Here is a 22,899-nt window from a genome sequence, read left to right as displayed (position 1 = left end):
ATGACAATTTTAGCTCGATTATTAGAGTAGAAATGTATAACTCGATTGGGAATAACTCAGTAAAGATCAATTGAAGATAAATTTTCATGTTTTTTTCTTTCATCCGTGTGTTCTCTCTCAATCTCTGATTGTTTTCTTCTTGCATGTCCCTTGCTATTTATAGACGTAGTAAGAAATAACCATTTGGAGAGCCACCTGCAAAAATTAATTGTTCTAACAAGCACAAATAAATGAAGCACTTAGAATACCGACAGTGAGCTCAGTTTTTCAATTAATTTAGTTTCAAGAAACTAAAATAATTCCAAGCACTTCTTTAAAGCACAAGTCAAAGCTCAAGAAGATGTTTTCCGTGATCTGTATAGCAACCATGTTTTCTTACACCTAGGATTAATATTAACTTCAATAAATTTTTTAGAAGATTAGGAGAGTGATATTTGAACTAACAGTGAATGAGGCACATTAGCAAATAAATAACACAATCATGTCTTAGAAAAATCATTTAATCAGAGTGGTCCATCTTAATATAGCATATGATATGTTGACCATAAGTGCAAATTTGAAGATGCATTTGAAGATTCATCTCAAGATGCGTCTATTTTCCAAATTTTTTTTAAACCTTTGGTGTTTCAGAAATCGTCCAAACTCTCTATCTAACACACGTAGTTTCAACAAGATTCTTGAAGAAATGAATCCAGGATTCAGTATTACTTTTGACCTTCGAGAATCTACAAACAGGAGCATTGTGAAGTGTGGATATGAGAAAAAATTAGGGAAAGCAGAGATTTCCTAAAAAATCTTCCAGATTCGAATTTCGAACCATCGCCTTTTTATGCTTGACCAAAGGAAATAACAAACAAGAAATCTGAGAAATGAACTTAAGGAAAGAACCTGTGATTCAACAATAATGCTTTGAATGTGATGTTTTTTATTATAATATTCTGACACGTGATTTTGCAATTTATTATTTGGGTTGAATACTTTAAGCCAATGTTTTTAAAAAGGCTTAATCGAGGCTCGCCTCAAGGCATTACATGCCTAAAACGCCTTGAGGCTGAATCTAAAATGCCAAATCCCAAAAAGTCTAACGCATTACACAGTAAGGCTTATGCATTTGTACAAAAAGCATGCCTTTTGTGCCTTTTTAGTTGAGGCTAATGCATTTTGGATGTGTGATTCTCAAGTAAGATTTGGCTAAACAATATTAACTGCATGTTTATATAAAGGAATATCATAATATGAGTTGATTTCTAAAACTCTTAAACCTCAATCTTTCAAAAACAATTGAGTTGTATCTTAGATCTTGAAAATTAATTTGAACTTTGTAATGTTATAGATATCTCTTGTCATGATTTATGTAATGAGTTTAAGTTAGCAATTTCTTTTAATGGCCAACAAGTAATTTGAAAATTCTATTTGATATTTTTCTACATTATAATTGTGATTTTCTTAATTTTTTTATATTTAAAAATGTAATTTTTTTTTACATATTTTTATCTAAAGATAAAATTCTCAAAAGGCTTACATACCAACACCTTAAGGCTTATGCCTCGCCTCATAAGGGTTAGAGTGCATCGCCTTACGCCTTCACCTTTTAAAACATTGCTTTAAGGCATTGATTGTTTGAGATGTTGTAGCTATCTTAATTTTTGCTGGTTATCTACCACTGACATTCTGGGAATGTGTTCATCTTTTACTCTTTAGGTGGATGTTTGGGCACTTGGCGTGTCTGCAATTGAAATGGCAGAGGTATGTCTATTCAGTGCTCGTAATATTTATGTTTTGTGCTGAAACCTAGAAAATTTGGCCTTAACCATTTTGGTAACAATAAGTTGGCTGGTGGTCCACTTTCTTCCAGTCGTACTTTCTTCTCTCTCTTTCCCCCCTTATTATCCATGATATTTTACCCCATTATTCTTGCAATGCTAGGTCAAAGCCAACCTGATTGCTTACCTAGTTGGAAGTTAGGAAACTGGAATGTTGCAACTGAAACTGTTAAGTTACCACTTTACTCAACAGATTAGGTTGTTAGGTGGTAAGCCAATAATATATACTGAGCTATTCAACACCCAATGTATCAAAGAGTGTACAAGAACAAAATGAATAAAGTGCACTATAACGAGCATAATTGGGGAAAAGACAAAGAACAATACTTGAAGTCTTGAGTCTACGATCTCCTGGAACAAGATCTCTTATACCATGTTAATTCGCCACTTTATCTAAAGTTCAAGTTATTAATTGGTGGGCCAACAATGTATATCAAGCTATCAAACAAAAACCTAAAACCTAGTATCAAATGGTTGACATTGCCTCTCTCTAAACTAGCAATTTATAATTTTAATATTCTGATATCAGTTCCTATGTTAAAATGTATGAAGAAACCAAGCAGTTGAACTTTTGTTGATTGTATGGTGTTGCTGTTCTTCATCTAGTAATTCTTCTATATATTTGTTTTCAGGGTCTTCCTCCAAGATCAACAGTGCATCCAATGAGGGTTAGTGCATGAATTTGAAGCATTTGAACCTCTGAATTTAGTTAATATTTTGGTATAGCTTCAGTTTGCTTTCTTGTAATATGATCGGTGATCCAATTTTTTTTAAGTGTCCCTTCTGTTCATTTGTTGCTTTAAGTAGGGATGTAAATGCAGCAAACCCATCAGTGTGGGTATGCTTTATTCATTCCATTTTGTGTATTGTGTATTGTGTATTGTGTATCATGTCATATTATATTGTAAGATGCGCAAACACTATGGGATTTTAATAAAAAACAAATCTAGTAGTGTATGAGAACACAATTATATGGCAAAATGAACTAAAAACTGACAATGACACCTTTTCATTCACAATGAGAGCCAGAGAGTCACATAGCTGCTTAGACATATGAAAAAATGAAGAGCATATGGCCTATTTCAGTCTATACGCAAAATTATATAGTATTAGAGTTGTATGTGAAAATGGAGAGCGAAAGAAAACATCTATCAATCATCAAAATCATCGTCTCTATTATCTGTGTCAACATCAACCTCATTGATCTCTTCTTTCATCAAATCGTTTGTAAACAACCCTTGCTCTGTCTTCAATATCTACAATTCCTTGTTATCTTTCTTAACAACATTCTTCTTCCCTTTTAGTAGTCCATGCAACTCTCTTGGTCCCCAAAAAATAAAAAATAAAAATAAAAAACCCCACTAACACTAAATCATCATGATTAAGTTACAAATTTAGAAACAAAAAACAACCAAGCCTTAAGTCCCACTAGGTGGGGTTGGCTACATGAATCCTTTTTTTCCAATTTACACGAGCATGGGCAATTTCTTCCAACATTTTTAGGGCTATTAAATCCTTTTTCACCATCTCATTCCAAATTATTTTAGGTTTACCTCTATTCCTACTAACCCTCACATTGACTAGCTCATTTCTCCTCACTAGTACATTATTTGGCCTATGTTGTAGATGCCCAAAGGCTGCAAACCATTTGAGCCACCCCTCCCTTATCTTATATTCTACAGGAGCTGTGCCTAACCTACCGCAAATATGTTCATTCCTTAATTTATCCTTTAATGTTATACCACTCATTCCTTAATTTTACTAATTGTCAAATATTAATTAAGTAGCGAATTACTGAATACTTAATAGTAAGCATTAAGCAACTAGAAGACAAGTCTTGACTCAATTATAAGAATGTCACATCCAAACCCAAGGGCTAGAGGTTCAAATCATGGATGCAGTTTCTGCAAGTGCAAAGGTATGGTTGTGTATGTCACACCCTTCCTAGATCCTAATAGGATAGCAGCCTTGTGCTCTAGGAGTTACTTGTAAGCATTAAACAACTAACGAATAGGCTACTGCAAATAATTAATAGGTTATTTTACCTCCTCTCTTTTCTTTTCTTTTTTCCCCACTTCATTTCTTTCTTACTGGGCTCTCCTTTGTCAACCTAAAAATAATTCTTGGATGTCTATCTGGGAAGCGTCTTTCAAAAGCCATGCATCTTCCTTCTGCATTGTTTGCTCGTCATTATATTCCATATTAGATAGAAAAATAGAGTTGTATTTTTCTTCATTCTCTGTCTTTTAAATTGTCTCATCTCCAAGTTGATATTATATAGACAAGTCCTTGTTATTAGAGATTTAGATTAGTCTTGGGGGGATACTATCACCATGGTTCAGTTTGCATTTATTCACGATGGATAGAATTTAGATGCCGTTTTGGTGGCTAAGAACGTGTTTGAGGACATTTGGAGGAAGGGAAGGAAGGAGATTCTTTTTAACTTGGACTTCGAGATGCCTATGATATCTTAGACAAGGTGATGTGTAAGAAAGGCTTTGGGGACTTGCAAAGAAAGTGAATTAAGGGGTGCCTAAGTTCAACCCATTGTCGATGGTCAACCTAGGGAGTGGTTTAGGGCCTCTAAGGGACTTACGCAAGGGGATATGCATTCTCCTTTCATGTTCACTCATGTAATAGACACCTTGAGTTGGATGCTTCTACATGCTTGGGGGCTACTGTAGTGGTGAGATATCTGCAGTGGGGAGGGAGATTGTGTAAAGTCTCACACCCCCAGTTTGCATGACACCCTGCTCCACCTCGAGAACAACCTAGCAAAATTTCGAAAAGTTATTTTGTTGCTTAAAATTGTTGAGTATATTTTAGATTTAAAGATCAACGTGTCTAAGAGTGGGATTGTTAGCACCATTATGGGGGATAGGATCCTATAGAGCTCCAAAATATTAGTGGGTTGTGCTTCCCTTGCATGGCCCCTCCTATCTTGGTGTCCCTCTTGTTGGTAACTCAAATTCCAAATCCTCTTGGGACCTTGTGTCAAAAAGGTCGGTAGAAGACTGGAGGGTTGGAAGAGAGCATACTTTTCTCTTAGGGGTTGCGATACTCATTAGTGCTTCCCTCTCTAACATTCAAATCTATCACCTTCTCTTGTTTAAAATTCCTTAGAAAGTAGCTAGATATTGAAAGTGGTTGATGCATGATTTCCTTTGGTTTGGTTTAGGGAGGGTAGGAGAGAGAGCATCTAATTAGCTAGAAGGTGGTTAGCGGATCTAAATTTGCGGTTTGAGCATTGGAAATGTGCTACCCAGAAGCATCTCCCTAATAGGTTAGTAGATTTGGACATCTTCTCTAGAAGTGGACTCCCCATGGCGTTAGGTGATAAAAAGAAAATATAGGATCCAATGAAATGGGTAGAAAATGACAGGTAGTGGTATTATCTCTCATGTGGATTTTTGGAAATTCTTGTCCTAGGTGGTTAGTCTATTGTTCCCTTTTATCTGGTTCAAGGTGGGTAATGGTTAAAGGGTTCGTTTGAGTTGAAGGTGCCTCGACTTACATAATGCTCCATCAAATCTTTCATTTCTTTTGAGGGGGTTTCTCTTATGGAATTTAAACTTTTTTAGGCATCTCAATGAAAGGAAGGTTGATGAGCTCACTATCCTACTTTTCTTGCTAGACCATTATATTCCGAGGACAAAAGAGTGTGGGAGAGTGATTCTTAGGGTATGTTCACTTCAAAATCTCTTTCTCACACCTTTTGAAAACACTGTCCTTTGACGTTTTCCCCTAGAATCACATTCTTTGGAGGGATAAGGCTCTTGGGAAGATTTGGGCTTTTTTTTGGACCACAATTCTTGAAAGGATGAACACATGATTTTCTTTAGAGAAGAAGGCTGTAAAAGGCTCTTAGTCTTGACATGTGTATCATGTGTCATAAATTTGATGCACTCATCTCGTCATGCATTGCAGGGTGGGAATGTAGCTTTGTAACATAGTCTTTTATTTTGCGGGGGGTGATTGGATGGTGCTGCAAAAAGTGGGTGGGGATTTGGCAAAAATAGAAATGATACATCTTTGGATGTGGCCATTTTTGCTATTTTTTTGGACCTTGTGGATCGGGAGGAATGTTAGAGTTCTTAAGGGTTGTACAACTTGCTCACGACTATTATGGGATAGATTGGTCTTCGTTGCTTTCTTTTGGGTGTACTCTCTTGATCTTTTTTGGGGTTTATCCCCTTTAGATCTCAAAAGGGATCGACAGGCAGCACTTTTGTAATTAAACTCATGTACTTTTTCTATTTTTTATGCTCTTTGGATCTTTGGTGAGGTAATATGCTTTTTGGATATTACTAAATTGTCCTCTTATAAAAAAAAAAAAAAAAACGCGGAGTCTTTGTTGCTCCAAAGTCCATATTGTTACTCTTCTTGGAGTCAACTATCAAAGTATTGTGTGAATGGCCGAATCGTTTGGTCTTGAGTTCTGTATATTATATATAGACTTTACAAGAATGCTATACATGGAAAGTAATAAGTTCCAACATGATTCTAGCCCTATACATGTAAACTATAATCTATCAAGCCCTATACATGTAAACTATAATTTAATATTTTTTGAAAAATTTACCTAAATGGAAGATTTTCAAAATTAATTCTATAATTTAATACTTTTTGAAAAGTTACCTAAATGCTTCATGTTAAATGAGGAAACTTTTCTTTAAAAAAGTCTATAAATACCTCCTTTGAGCAATGAAAAAAGACACAAGCAAAAGTAGCAATATGCCGAAGTTATATACGATCCCTGCACTGAAATTCTCCTAAAAGTTTTTGTGTGCTCACATCATTTTTCTGGAGAAAAACTATACGATATTGGTGGATTGACAAACAAGAGATTGGTTTCGAGTTACATTCAAATTTTTTTTTTTAAGAACCATTGGTGACTTTTAAATCTTTAAAGCTTCACATTTTCTACTTGGCTTTGGTTTTTGAAGTACGATTTACAATTTAATTTGACAACCTGCTCTGAATTGTGAGAGTGTTTTTGTATGCAGATCTATTTCTTTTATCTTGATCTTTGACGGTTCAAAGGTTTGTTGGATCGTTGGACCAAGCACAAGTTGTTGCTTGGAGAGGTTTCTCTTCCTAAAAAAGAGGGCAATTGTTGTAAGGTTTTTGTTCCACCTGGAAGGAACAAGGTATAGTGAAGTCCTTAGGTGGTTGACCTAAGGCGAGGACGTAGGCTAGGGTAAGCCGAACCTCATAAAAGTTGTGGTGTCACTCTCTTTCCTTTACTCTCTTACATTTCAGCAACGATATAACCTGCGTGGACGTTTTAATATTTTTAATCATAAAGTAATGCATATTGGAAATTAAGTAAACCCAAAATCTAATTTATTTTTGGACTTGCGGAAATCGAAAGGGAGTACGTTGGTTAATCTATCTTTTGCGAAAACCGAAAGGAAGTACGTTGATTGGTTAACATCCCAAAACCTATTAGCTGAAGGTTTATTTAAATTCTGATATTAAAAAGGTGCTTGGATGTCATTTTAATATTCAAATTCAAAGGCCAACTACAGGAACTTCACATTCATATACAGGGTTGCTATATATTCCAAATTGATTTCTTGGTGTATGGTTGTTTTGCTTGAATAGTTGATTGATTGATTGTGGTTGTTGTGATTGTGGATTAATTAGAGGAAATAGGAGTTTGTGTGGATTGCCCGGTTAACAAGAATACAAGAAAGCCTTAAAAGATTGTAAAAAGGAACAAAAAGGATCTAAGGAATTAAAAAAAAACCCAATTCACCCCCCCTCTTGGGACTACACCTTAGGTTTCAAAGAGAACTAGGTGGTGGAAACTAAAGGGAGAAAATATAATAAAATTTAAAGATAAAATGATCACAGATGGGGATTAAACTATAGAGGATGGGATAGATACAAATACTCTTTGGAGTAGATTAGCTAGCTCTATTAAAAAGATAGCAAAAGAGATTTTAGGTGAATTAAGGGGAAGATTCTTGAATAGCGAAGAAAGTTGGTGGTGGGATAATGATGTCCAAAAAGCTTTAAATACAAAAAGAATTTGGTATAAAACGTGACAAAAATGTAGAAACATGGATAACTTTGAAAAGTATAAGGAGGCCAGAAAAGATGCAAAAAAGGCTGTTAGTGAAGCTAAATACAATTCATTTAATAGTTTGTATGATAGATTAGATACAAAAGAAAGGAAAAGAGATATGTTTAAACTTGCTAAAGCTAGAGAAATGAAGGAAGAGTAAGGACTTAGGAAATGTAAAATGTATAAAAAGTGAGGATGATATTGTCTTGGTCAAGGACGAAGACATTAAAGAAAGATGGCGAAGTTACTATAGTAAGTTGTTTAATGAAAACTAAATGGAAGATTTAAACCTATATTTGAAAAATGAGGAAAAGACTAAAAATATGAGATTTATTCGTAAAATTAGAGTTAACGAAGTTAAGTTTGCACTAAAAAAGATGAAAAATAGGAAAGCTATAGGACCGGATAACATCCCAATTGAAGTTTGGAAATGCTTAGATGATAATGGAATTATATGGTTAACTAATTTATTTAATACAATAATAAAAACTAAGAAAATGCTAGATGAATGGAGGAAAAACACTTTAATACCTATATACCAAAATAAATGATATATTTAAAATTGTAATAAGTTAATAACTAGCGTGGAATTAAACTTATGAGTCATACGATGAAACGATGGGAAGAGGTAGTTGAACAAAAATTAAGGTTAGAAACGAAGGTCTCAGAAAATCAATTTGGTTTTATGCCTGGGAGATCTACCACAAAAGCTATATATCTTTTAAGAAGATTAATGGAAAAGTTTAGGGAAAAGAAGAGGGACTTGCATATGTTATTTATTGACTTAGAGAAAGCATAGGATAGGATACCTAGGGAAGTTCTATGGTGGGTTTTAGAAGAAAATGGTGTATGTAGTAGGTATACTGATGTCATTAAGGATATGTACGATGGAGTAATGACTAGTGTAAGGACTATAGATGGAAAAACTAGAGAATTTCCAATCACCATTGGTGTGCATCAAGGATCTGCTCTGAGTCCTTTTTTTTTTTTTGCTTTAGTTATGGACCAACTGACTAAGAGTATTCAAAATGAGGTTCCATGGTCTATGTTGTTTGCAGATGATACTGTATTAATTGATGAAATTAGGGGTGGAGTAGAGGCTGAGTTAGAATTATGGAGAGAAGTTTTGTGATCTAGAGGCTCTAGGATAAGTAGAAATAAGACAGAATATATGAAATGTAATTTCAGTAATGGTAGGAGGAATATCGGAGACAAAGTTAAACTTGATGATGAAGAAATAAATAGCACTTGTAGATTTTGATACCTTGGATCTATTATGCAAACTAAAGGCAAAATTGAAGATGATGTAATGCATAGAGTTAAAGCAAGTTGGGTAAAATGGAGAAGTGCTTCAAGTGTGCTTTGTGATCGTAGAATATCCTTAAAATTAAAAGGGAAGTTTTATAGGACAGCAATGAGACCAGCTTAAGATGTTTAAAAAATAAAAAATATATATGTAACTAAGTTAAGTAAATTTTAAACTTAGTTTTTTGGCCTTACGAGGCTTAAAATCTTATTTTGATGATAACAAATAAGAGGAACTTAACATATTTGGTTAAGTGATGATATTTCATGACTCAAATATATGACTACAAGGTCAAAAGCTCACAAGGATCAATGAAAACTTATACTCCAAAGAAAGATGATAAAATGAAGCTTAAAAGGCATGGATTCAAAGATGATCTAATAAAGCTTGAACATCATGGAACATGGATGTTAAAGAGGACTTGCTAAAAGCTTAAAGTATGTTGCAGCTTGAAGATAAGATGGAGCTAAAGAAAGACAAGCATGAAGACTTGATTGCTTAGAATGCCAAAAGTCCTAAGGAAGTCTTATGTAAGTACTTCAAGTAAAACTTAATATAAAAAGGATTGAAGCTCTTTTAGGAAAAAATTAAAATCCTAGAAACTATTTTTAAAAACCTTGAAATATAATTTTCAAAGTTGTAAATTATGAAGGTCTCAAATGAAAAGAGTTTTCAAAGTCAAATCTTAAAAACAAATGTTTTTGAAAGCTTAGGTGCCTGCCCAACATTTCCAGGCGATTGACCATTTTTGTGTTTTTTAAGAACTGGCAGACAGAAAGGTGTCAGGCGCTTGCCTTGTCATCTGAGGTGTCTTTCTGTGTTTTGATAGGCGACTGTCAGTGTTCTGACTTTGAATTTAACTGAGATAGGCGACTGCCACTCGAGAGATTTTTAAAAATACTAACGGGAAAACTTTTACATTTGATTTCTTGGGCTCCAATCTTTTTGTAAACTTGACCAACACTCCGGGTAAACTTGGGGAGCAAGGAATTAAAATTTTAAACTCTATAAATAGCCCCCAAGACAAGGATTTTAATAACCAAGAAATATTTTCAGCAATCTAATACTCCCAAGTGCTCTCAATTCTCAAAAGCTTTCTTGCTCACATCTTGCTGGTATCTCAATTGAGTTTTTGCTGATCATCTCACACAAAATTGTCCTTTATAGTCTGAATCTTTCGATTAAAGGAAGATTAATCCGGTGATAGAATTTCATTGAGCGTCAATTTCTTTATATTGAAATTTACATTGAAGTATATTTTGTGCTGATTGTTGTTCTAACCTGCTCTATGTGAGAGTATTATTGTACACAGAGGTTACCGATTGTTTCTTGTAGTTTCTTTGACGATTCCTGGTTGTTGGATCATTGATCGAGTGTGGGGTATCACTTGGAGAGGTACTGCTCTAACCTATTGAAGGAGTGACCGAGTGTGAGATATCACTTCGAGAGGTGTTGCTTTAGTCTACCAAAGGAGTGTTAAAGCGTGGGGTATCACTTGTAAAAGGTTTGCTCCGCTCGGAAAGGAGTGGTATAGTGGAATCCTTTGGTGGTATTGACCAAAGGCGAGGACATAGGTTGGGGATAAGCTGAACCTCCTAAAAAACATGGTGTCACTCTCCTTCTTTATTCTCTTTACTTTTCAGCATATATTAATTGCGTGTTTGAATTTAATTTTTGATCATATACTACATGGATTGGATATTAAATAAACTAAAGATTAATTTGATTTTTGAGATTTGTGGAAACCGAAAGGAAATACGTTGGTTAATCAATACAAATTGTGGAAACTATAAGGGAGTACGTTGATTGGTTAACACCCAAGACTAATTAACTGAAAGTTTATTTAAAGTCCAAGTTCTTGGAAGGAGTGTTGGATTTCATATTGTTAATCATATTGAGAAATCAAATCTGTCAACACAGGGCTTACATATATACACAGGGCTGCAAACAAAGCTGAAAATTGCAAAGTGCTGCATTCTATATCTTGGTTTGGTATTTTGTGATTGATTACTTTAAGTTGTTGATTGGTTGAATGTTTGTTTAAGTTTGGGTTTGTGGATTGCTTAAGTAACAAAGCTTTGCTGTGTGTTTGTTAAACAAGTGGTTTAAGAATTTGTTAAAAGAATTAAAAGAAAATTTTAAAACCCAATTCACCCCCTCTTGGGGCTACACCTCAACTTTCATAGTTAACTAAAATTAGAAAATAAAAAGGAAAAGGGGGGTGGGGGGGGGGGGGTGTGGGATTAAATAAATTATATATGCTGGTAGTGGACACTGGACAAACCCACGAACTGATGAAGAGCAGTGGCAGCACTCAAAGCAGCCAAAAAAGGAGAATTTCGCCCACCTCTTCCAACCCACTTTGGATCCACCCAAATTACAAGATTCCTGCTTGATTTTCAGCTCAGATTTACCCAAATCACTTCCAAACAACAACAAATTTCCTCGCAAACGGATAAAATTTCTAACAAAAGGGGAAGCACGCAGTCGACCTTTGGATGGCAATTTCAAGTACAAAATTACATTCTTGCAGCTGTAGATCACTAGATCTAAGCTGGGCGAGCTTGAGGAATGGGAGAAATGCAGCAGAAGGCAGAAAAATTGGGAAGAAATGAGATGAGGTAGTACTGTATAAAGGCTGTTGGAAGGTGCACCTGGTGCAATGGGGCATAACAGCCCGTAACGGAAGCATAACTCCCATTACTGCCCATTACAGAAGCGTAACAGCTGTTACGGCTGTGAATTTTCTCCACGTCGCTATAGCGGCCTGAAATGGTATTGGTGCATTGATTTTCCATTACGTAATGGCTGTTATTCTATGTAACGGCTATTATTTAAAACTATGAAAAGAAATCATTGAGCTTTTGAAGGATTTATATATTTCTCAAAACTCTAAACATTGCATAGCTCAAAACATTGTATTTTTTTGTTTAGTGGGTAGTGAATTGTCAATGGTCAGGCAGCCAGTCTCCTTTGTGCTCTTAGTAGATATTTTTCCTTCCCTAGAAAAAAAAAATCTCTCTAAGCATATCTGTATGTTTTATCATTTAGCTACACTGACTTGGCATAAAATATGACAACATAATTCCAACTCGGTGAGGGAGAGGGGTGAGGAGATTGTAATGCTGACTCTATATTTGAGTTTCTTTTTAACAGCTTGTGGGAGGGGGCTCTTTTTGGATGGTTCTATAAGTTTGAGATTATTTTATGTTTTTTGAAACATTTGGGTGGCTTAGTATTATTTCTTGAAGCCTTGAGGGTGTTTGATGGTTTTACCCATTAAATCAATACTATACTAAAATGCCCTTTGCGTGCGCATGCCATGCATGGTTATGCATTTTATGAGCATTTCATGTCTGTCCATACAGTTTACATCTCACATTTAACTCTGAACTCTGTCCCTAACGAGGATTTATAATGTCTTATTGCTATGAGTATGTATTAAACATGGATTTGTGATGCCGTTGTTGTTTAAGGTAGGTTCTCTTCATGATATCTATCGAGCCGGCTCCAATGCTTGAGGATAAAGAAAAATGGTATGCCTTTGGTTCTTTAACTTAATGAAAAATTTATGATAAGTAAATGGACAAGCACCCTGACACCACACATGTACACACTTGCAAAGAGTCCCCTAGTCCCTAAGGGGACTTGAATTCTGGCCTTTGATATGGAGGGCCAAGAGATGCGCCCTAGGCCTCAACCCTATGCTCATTAATGAACTTAATAATAGCAAGTATTTATTCCAAATGTTCAATTATCCATTTTAAGAATGATAGTTTTTCCACATTGCGCTTGCAAAACTAGGAACTTAGGTACTACTCTAATTTATTGTTATTTGTCCCACTTTGTGGAGTCAGGTAAAGCCCATTGACTACATCCATTTCACTTCATCTCTTATATTGAGTAGTAGGTCATTATGTGCCTCCTGTGTGTAGATTTGATTCATGCTTCTTAGCTTGTGTCACTCTAGCTTATTTTATGTCTCTCTTTGCTCACACAATGAATGGTTGTCTTTGTACACGGTCAAGGCATCTGAGATCACCATATTTTTTGTCCTTAATTAGCAATCTATCATTGCGTCCCTGCATAACACGGCATCCTTATTAATTTTTGTATCTCATATGTTTTGTCATCCTTAATTTAGATGCCCTCCTTTTGTGGATATGTTTTGATGTTGAACAGTCTTTTGTCATTTTCTTGAGATAGTCTTGTGTAGAAAATATTATAGTTGCAATTCTACATTTTCATCCTTCTTGGCCCAGCTTTTTCCTCCCTATCATTAATTTAAGATGATGAAAATGATCATAGTATTAAAAATTGGTGCATGACGGCCGTTACAGATGTTATGTAACGGTATTGGCGGCTTTCGAGATCATTACGGGGCGATATCTCAGAGGTACGCCAATTCACAATCATAACGCTTGTTATGTCCGCTGTGAATGACTAAAACAGGGTTTTTTAGTCCCTTTCTTACATTTACCCCTCTTTTCCATTTCTTTGAAACTCAATTTTAAGTTGGTTTATTTAGTTGGTGATTTTTTTTTTATTAAAAAAAATCCATTTCTTGGGTTTTTTTTTTTTCCCTTCAAATCTAGTATGCATTTATTTATTTTTTTCCAATTACTACCATTAAAATAAACCCAACATTTAGTATGCATTTTTTCTCTCATTTATTTTTCAGTTTTTATTACCACTATTTGGAGACTAAAATATGTTATATTGTATGCATTTTTGCTCTTGTTTAATATTTGAACATTCAATATATATTTTTTTGGATAACAAAAATTCCATTAAAGATAAAAAGAGTAGAAAAGATGGCATTCTAAATTTTATCATTCTCTATATTTATGATTTCTTTGTTTGAATTTCTCTTATAATCAGTAAAGTAGTGAAAAGTAGCAAATGCATCCTTGTCACGAATAGCAACTAAAACAACCAAGATGACATCCAAATTCCAATACTTGTAGGAAATGTTACATTTAAGTTTATTAAAATTTACTAAATTCATTTAAAGCATTAGTATATTATGATTCTAGGATCAAAACATGTGTATCTATATGTTTTTAAGAAGTTTACAAATGCAAAAAATGAATTTGCAGACGAGGTGACTGTTACTCATTACATAACGTCCGCAACGGTTGCGGCCGTTACCATTACGCAGACCATTACCATTATTTAAAACCATGAACATGATAACTTTTTGGTATGTAACTCATTGGAAAAGTACCTTTGTTACCTTAAGTGTGTTGGTTTATATTTGAGTTTGTAGTTTTTTTTCCTTTTCAGGTCTCTTGTGTTCCATGATTTTGTTGCAAAATGCCTCACAAAGGAACCACGTCTACGGCCTACTGCGTCTGAGATGCTAAAGGTATTGTAGAATGATTTAGAAGTTCATATTGCATTAGAAATTATATGCTCTACTCATAGTGTGTAAATGAACTCACTTATTGTCATCTTCATATTATAGAAAAGCTCTTATTCTAGGCCATGTTGGGTAATTAAGAATGGGAAGAGGGGCAGTTCAAATGGGAGCAAGGGGAATGGTTTATCTGGAAGAATAAAAATGGCCCATTTTGATTCCAGTGTCTTGGTGATCATTTGCTTTATTCTGAGGCTGTAGGATTGAGATGGTATTTTTTTGATTTGTTGGAATGTATGTGGAAGTGTGAAAGTTGGAAGTCATAAATCAAAATAATTTGTCTTCTAACAGAATGTCTCTCCCAACCCTTCGCTCTAGAATGTAGGTAGAATGACATTTCTGAACATCACGGGTAACTCTTAGTCTAATTATGTCGTTTTGGTTAACAAATACTCAATTACATAAAGTTGGAATCGCCTTCTCATTCCTTAGTTTTGATTGTCCTTTTACCAAATTTGGTATGAAGTTATATTCTTTTCTAATCACAAACCATGTCGCTATATAAATTTCTGAACTCCTTCAGATCTTGTAAACAAGACATTTGAAATGGTTGACTTCTTGATGGTGTACTTTTATCTTCTTTTTTATTTTATTTATTTTAAAATTTTTATCAGTAAAGAGAAACTTTTATTAGCTGGGCATAAGAGAATGCCACCCCATAGTACAGAACGTCAACCACTCTGTAGAGCATCACAATCATCAAGAATTACATTATGATCATTCACAAATTGCCCACTATGCCAGCTGAAAACAACAGTAAACCACTGCTCTTTGTAGATCTGAAGCAATGTAGCTGTACCTTCGAGGATCTCTTATTTTTATCTTTCCAAGCACACCAAAAGATGGTGAGAGGGATGAGATTCAAAGCCTTTCACTTCTCCTTGGTGTCTTTGATGCCTTTCTAAGCCCAAATCTCCCCTCCCACGGAATTTGCAGTAACCCACTGACATCCACTCAATGACAGAGCCATGTTCCATAAATTCCTTGTCCAGTGCCTGTGGAGAAGAATGTGGTTGACAAAATTTGCATCAGCCATACAAAGAAAACATCTATTTTCAACTATAAGCCCCATTTTCTGTAGATTGTCAAGGGTTAAAATATTTCCTTGTGTATACTCCCAAATAAAATAGGCAACCTTTGAAGGGGCGGCTGTCTTCCAAATATGAATCCAAGTGGACTTGTTGCAATTTGTTCCCATCGGAGTGAGCTTCTTGTCGAAAGATCTTACATTTATTTGATAGCAAGAAAGGATCTATTAATGAAAAGAATAATTACAAAGAACGGAGTATAATAAATCCTCTAGGAAAACTGAAAAATAACAAAGAAGCACTGTTAAATTAAAGCTACCATCCAATCTATTTAGACATTAGACAGCAATAAACCCTTAAAAATCCCATAGGAATGTACCCAAAAGGTGTAAAAAATGACTTTCTCCCAGACTAGAGAAGGAGAGGTCTTCTTATCTCTGAAAATTCCGTCATTCCTTTCAATCCATGTCACGCACAGCACCGAGAAAACTGTGCAGACTCAAAAATTCCTCCCTGTTTTATTCGTTCTAAAACCCCAGAACTTAACCATTAAAAAAATCAAATATAGATGCTGGAGCCACACTCTCTTTTCAGAAAATTAAAAACAGATTATTCCATATGAATCTAGCCACCTTAAAATGAAGAATAGATGGCTAAAACTCTCTTTTGAACCACTGCACAGCATATAAATATTTGGACTTCGCATTTTGTAAGGTCTCCTAATCTGTAACACATCATTCGTATTAATCTTGTAGAGTATGAGAGTCCAAACGAACGCCTGGCCTTTAAATGGAACCTTTTATTTCCATACAACTTTATTTAACAAGAAAGGTCTATGATTTGTGGATTTAGTAAGATTTGAGAAAAAAAACTTTGAAGAGAAGGACCCCAAAGTATCCCCAATCCAAAGCCTTGTGTCCTCCCGCAAATTAGGCTAGAAAAAATCCAACACACTTAGCAAACAAGTTAGCTCATCAACCTGTTTCTCATTAAGACCAAGGTTGTTAGAATCAAGTTCCTACATAGGATCGTTGGGAGGGTCCACAGGATCGGATCCTGGATCATAAATTTCTACTTACAATATAAAATAATTTTTTTAAAGTTTTCAGAAATTAAAACTTGGTAGTAAGTTTAAGAAATTAAAACAAATTTACCTAGCAGGTTTTTCCTTCAACAATTTTGACCCTAGAAGAAAAAATCTAAATAGCTTGAACTGCAAAGTGCTCTGCAAAGGGCAGACTGTTGCTAGCTTATTTATTTAAGAAGTATAATTAAAAAGAAAAGAAAAAGGATGAGGAGGAGAAGAAGGAAGAAGAAATTGCTAATCTTAATTCAATGAACTAATGTAAATTTTTTAGTTTCTGCGGTTTTGTCATGAGACCATAAGAAGAAGAAGGAGAAGAAGGGAAAAAAGAAGGAAGAGGAAGAACTTTTTGTTAGTTGCAAAGAAGAAGAGGAAAACAAAAGCTATGTATTCTCTGCTTTTGGGAAAAAAAGATAGGTCTCTGGCTTGTATTGATAATAAGAGGGAAAAAGAGAGAGGATGAAAGTAGAAATAACTACAAAGATGATGCATAACTGCCACAGGCCTGCAACTTTAAGCTCTCAGCCTGACTCTGCAACTGCCTATTTGTTGAAGCTTTCTGCTTATCTCAAATCTCTCAGCTGACCTCTACTGTTGCTGAAAGAAGGAAAAGTCCAAGCCTAATAATAGACAACCTATGATCTGTCTATTAAGAACTCTAAGCTCTCAGAGAGCTTTCAATTGTGAAGGAAGAGAGCTTTCAAGAGATGCTCAGCTGCTCTCTTGAGTTGGACCAAACAAATCCTAGAATATGCTCGTTATGTTGCCCTAATTTTAATGCATTTGAGCCAACTAGATCAAATTTTGTGTCTATTGCAAAAGTAAAGTGTTTGGGTCAATAAAAAATATATGTTGGGCCTTTTCTTTAAAATCCTAAGTAGAAGAAATCCATATTCCATTGCAAATCTAGTATCGGAAGGATTGCGATTCTAAGATCGTAACGATCCAGATAACTACTGGGATCCTACTTTATTAAGATTCTACTTAAGCTCTGGATCAATTAGATAAGAATGGATCATAGGATCATAAAATATCATGATTCAGATTGGGATTTTGATAACCATGACTGAGACTCCTAAAAAAATGGATATCCCAAGAAAAAGAGCCCCCTTCATTGAAATAAAACGCTGAAATTGGTGCCTCGTGGATAGAGGAAAGTCTAAACAAGTCTAAACAAACACACCAACAGCTCCAATGAAGAGTTGCCAACCCAAGTATCCTCCCATAAGTGAATTTTGTCCCCATTCCCCACTTTGATATAAGTAAAAGTAGAAAGATTTTACATTGAAAACACCATTTATGTCCAAAGCCCACTTTGGTTCATTGGGAATGTTTTGGTATCGGGAACTATAGAGATTGCTGTAAAAGGCAAAGAGTGCATGAAGTTCCCTTTTTGTCACATCTCTAGTAATAGGAACATTCTAGAAAATACACTAATCAGTGATTTGGAGATGATGATTGATGAGGCATCTTTGTCGCAAGAGAAACTGCAGATGGAAGGAAAGGGCAGCTCTAAGATTACTGTTGTCATGCCACACGTCATGCCAGAAGTAAATGTTGGTTCAATTCCCCACTTGAAATCTCATATATTGGGAAAAAACATCCCAACCTTTCCTGATGAAATTCCAAACTCTCACTCCATGGTGTCCCCTGCTTTTGTGTGTTATCAAACCATTATGGTCGAGCTTATATATTTTCCCACCAAAAGTGGTCTTTTCTACTTCATGAACCTCCATAACCATTTCCTGAGGAGGGATTTCAGCCGCAAACCTTCCGAACAAATTGGCTGTTTAACCACTCCCCATCTAACAAAGTGATATTTAAATCCCTCCCTTAAGCTTCCCCAAAGAAATCTTCTTTGTATTTCCTGAAGTCTCCTAGCAACTGAGGCTGGTAATGGAAGTAGGTTCATTCAAATTCTCCTAATAAGGGGTGAGTTTGCCACCTTCTGATAAGAAATTTCTTTTCCAGCTTGTTAGCCTGCATTCAAACTTCTGAATAATGGGGTGCCAAACTCCTTTGTCCTTGAATTTGGATCCAAGAGGGAGACCAAGGTAACTAATGAGAAAGGATCCCCTCTAACAACCCAGAAGACCAGCAAGGAAGCACCCCCTCACTTTTATAAAGTTTTACTTTCAAGCCTGAGATAGTCTCAAATCCTAACAAATGCATCAGAGGTTAAGGATATGAAGGGGATCATCTTTGCAAAATATGATTGTATCATCTGCAAATAGGAGTTGAGAAACTTCTGTAAGCCTTCCATCTTTGCCTACCTTTAGACCTCTCAAGATCCCCCCCGTTAATAGCTTTCATCAGCATGAGACTTAGTACCTCCATTACCAAAATAAATAGAAAAGGGGACAAGGGATCCCCTTGTCTGAAGCCCTCTCAAGGAGTGAAAGAAATCAAAAGGGCAGCCATGTATGAGCACTGAGAAGCTTGGACTTTTTTTGCATTGTGCGATCCAACTACACTAAAGCTCCCCAAGCCCATTTTCTTGAGAAGATAAAGAATGAGGTTCCAGTTGTCATGATTAAATGCTTTCTCCATATCCAGTTTGCACACTACTCCCCTTTTTCCCTCCTACAGACAAGCATCCACAACCTCATTAGCAATAAGGGCAGCATCCATAATCTGTATTCCAGCCAGGAAAGCATGCTTCTACTAACCAGTGACTTTCAGTATTGCTTTTTTTTTTTTTTAATTCTCTTGGCTAGAACTTTGGTGATGATTCAACAAATGCCCCCACCAAGCTTATAGGGTGGAAAACCTAAATGTTAACGCCCCAACTTTACTCACGTGATAGATAGCAACCATTACAGGGAATATAATAATTTTTTTAACACCACACAATAAAGAAAACAATGAGACTAGAACCTAGGATGGCCTGGTGACCAGCTCTGATACCATGTTAGGTTACCACTTTACCTAAAAGCTTAAGATATTAGGTTGTGAGCCAACAATATACATCAAGCTTTAACAATTACGATGTTGGATACAGTGTTACATCTATGATGAGCATTTGCTTTCCTGTGAAAAAATTTAGTATTCCGGTCGCCCTCCTTGAGCCATAAAGCTCTTCATTTCTGCCTCCAAAATGTTTCTTCAATGTTAATAACCTCGTCCAATTCCTTCTTGAGCAGAACTCTTTTGGCCCTCCTTTCATCATCAAGACCCTGGATTATCTCCTGCTCGTCAAGTTCTTTGATGCCATTGAGGATAACAATCTTCTTTGCGTGGACATTTCACAAGGTGCTTCTATTCCATATCTTAAGCTTTTTATTCAACCCTTTCAGTTGTGTACTTTTATCTTTGAAATTTTTTTGTTTTAATTTTCTGTTTATATCAGTGGTTCAGGTATCACTTTGAATTCATAATTTACTCCATTTTGATATTTTAGTTCAGGCTTGGAGTTATTGCTTGGTTGTGGGTAATTAATTAAATAATTTCTCAAAGCTGATGCATTGAGAAAATTGTATTTGTTATAACTTACTTCTAACTTCAGGATAAAAAAGGATGTAGCGCCACTTTATAAGTGGAGCAATGGTCATAGGGCTTGGCAATCTTAAATAAGTGTCTGGCAGAATGGCTTTACAGATTTAGTTCTTTATGCAAGGCCGTGTATCTATATGCTTGTTGATGCCTAAAAATGAACAATAACTTTTATATAGCTTTTTGTTTGCCATGCATATGCATACATATTTTAGATTCTCTATTTAGAAATCTTGACTTTGAATTCTTGTTTTCATGTGTGAAACATAGCACAAATTTATTGAAAAATGCAAATGTGGAGCTTCTGCTATGTTGCCGAAGATTGAAAAAGCTAGGCAAAATCGGGCTTCAATGGCTCTGCAAGCTCAAAATCTTACTCCAGGGACCTGCTTATCAAGTGATGGTGTATGACAAATATTTCTGCTTTCTTGCTTGGTTTCACCTCACTTCTCACTAATTTTTGTTTTTAAAAATCTTGCTTTTATTGGTTCTAAATTGAAACAGCTCATGGAAGGTCCAAAATTGAATGAGGATTATGGAGATACTGTTCCGTCAAAGCCTCAGAAAGTTGAGCTTCAAGTTACAAATGAAGTATCGACAGTTAGGGTTTTTGGGAAGCAACAAGTTTCTAATGATGTGGAACTGACCGGAGAAGGTATGCATGTCTGTCCTAGATTTTTTATGTTGTACTATTCTGATAAATTTTTTTTCTTTCAATTCCCTGAGATGGTTAAAATCATATAACAATCTTCCACTTTGTGTATGTGTGTGTGTGTTTTTTTTTTGGTATGTGTGCACCTATCCAACTAGGCACAAGTTAAACTGTTTTTGCCACCAAAATTTCTGAAACATGAGTGGCAGTAGATTTGTAGCCAAGCGTCGGCAGTAATTCACATACTATCACCTCGAATCTGACCAATTTTGTAGTGGATTGAATATTGTAAAATTTAACCACCCAGTTAAGCTTCCCCTTCCCCAAAAACATATACATCCGTAAATACATTTGTGCATGCGCAAGAAATCATTGCAAAACGATTCTAATTTTTGTAGAACATTTAGCTCTTAAAAACAAATTATCATGTCACAACCTCATGGCAACATGTGTTTTTCAATGCTTTTATAACAACTCAGCCTTGATTTACATTGCAATATGCCCGAGCTTGTACAGGTAAAACCAGCTCTACGTACTATATTGAGAGCAGCCTTGAACCCCTACATTGCTGACCCATTTTGTATCTAAGATTTCAAAGAATGCAATTTGTATGCTCTTTCATGTGTTTTATTGGGTACATAGACTTTCCTATTTAATTCACGCTTTGAACAAAGTGCCCACACTTTGATGGATCTTTTTAGTAAACCTATAATAAAACTTATAATAACACTTGCCTACAGACAGCCATGGTATTATGTTTTGAGGTCCTACTCCTACATAACCCTAGTCTTTCTTATTTAATTCAAGCTTTAAAGAAAGTGCCCACACTTCTTTGATGGATATTTTTAGTAAACCTGTTATAAAGCTCAGACAGTACTTGCCTACAGACAGCCATGGTATTGTGTTTTAAGGTCCTATCCCTAAATAATCCTGATATACCTTTGATTTAAGTGGCATGAACTTTATGACTTGTGCTTTTTCTATTGTCGCTGGATTTGGCAAAGTTCATATTTGTAAATTTTAACCATGATCGTTCACTATGGTTATATTCTCCATTTTGGGGATTATTGAAGATTTTTCACTTGCGAAAAACAAACTCTTTAAGATTCTGAAAAAAAAAAAACAGCTGTGTAATTGGAAATGATAGCTTCTCAAGATGCTGCATGAATTTAGTTCTTTTATTTTATGAGAATCACATTTTCTGTGTCAATGAAAAGTATTTCTAAAATTTTGCGAGGGCACTATGATATGTTTGAATATTATGTAACAGGTGACTTTAGGACTGTAATAGTTCATGGCAGAGTTGAAATAGATCAGAACAATATTCAAACAGGAGTTTCAAGTGCAGAAAAACCCTCACCTGCTCTTAAAAATGTTGAGAGCTCTGCTGTTAGTAGCACAGGAGACAAATCAGTGGATCCCTGGTACGCCTTGCTATATATTTATGTTCATTTAGACACATATTTCAATAAAAAATTCATTAGAAATCTCATCAGATATTTATGTTAAGGTTATGTTTCATGATATCATTCTAATGAATGATGTTTCGGGTTTAGTATAATGTTTATAAGCTAATTAGTTTATTGGGGATAAGGATAAGACATTGCCTAATTTACTATCTTCTGCCACTCTTTGGCACAATTTCTTGATTACGTATTATCTGGGCTGCTCAGTTGTACCAGGTGGCATGCGCAAAGTTGTCTCACCTTTTGGCTGCTCATGTATTTTGTTGTTTAGCTGTCAAAATGTTTTATTCTTAGGTTCTTACGCTGTCTTAATCTTTAATAATGCAGCTTCATTTCATTCAAAATTTTATTTTTTCATTATAATTCAATTCTCTCTCGATTTTTTTCTTTTATTTTTTTTATTTTTGTGTGTTGCTGGTTGCTTACAACATGGGGGAAAATAAATTATCAATTTTGAAAACTGTGAGTATTTGCATTCTTTTTCATTAGGCACTTTGTTGTAATTTTACTTAATTCATTTATATGTGATATGACAATTTTATGTTTTAAGTCATCT

General features: G+C 35.2%; 1 protein-coding gene across 1 annotated transcript in view; it reads left to right on the top strand.

Annotated features, from left to right (window-relative positions):
• The window catches only part of LOC131153384 (serine/threonine-protein kinase 1), an 86,482-nt gene that overhangs the window by 48,032 nt on the left and 15,551 nt on the right, over positions 1-22,899 (top strand). Inside the window, exons 8-14 of the mRNA XM_058105657.1 lie at positions 1,702-1,746; positions 2,456-2,491; positions 12,683-12,738; positions 14,489-14,570; positions 20,496-20,630; positions 20,730-20,880; positions 22,148-22,301. Of these exons, the coding sequence (XP_057961640.1) occupies positions 1,702-1,746; positions 2,456-2,491; positions 12,683-12,738; positions 14,489-14,570; positions 20,496-20,630; positions 20,730-20,880; positions 22,148-22,301 (659 nt within the window). The remainder of the gene's footprint in view (positions 1-1,701; positions 1,747-2,455; positions 2,492-12,682; positions 12,739-14,488; positions 14,571-20,495; positions 20,631-20,729; positions 20,881-22,147; positions 22,302-22,899) is intronic.

The sequence above is a fragment of the Malania oleifera genome, chromosome 4, assembly GCF_029873635.1.
Source record: "Malania oleifera isolate guangnan ecotype guangnan chromosome 4, ASM2987363v1, whole genome shotgun sequence".
Lineage (NCBI taxonomy): Eukaryota > Viridiplantae > Streptophyta > Magnoliopsida > Santalales > Ximeniaceae > Malania > Malania oleifera.
The sequence above is the reverse complement of the archived record's forward strand: the minus strand, read 5'-3'. Positions and strand labels throughout refer to the sequence as shown.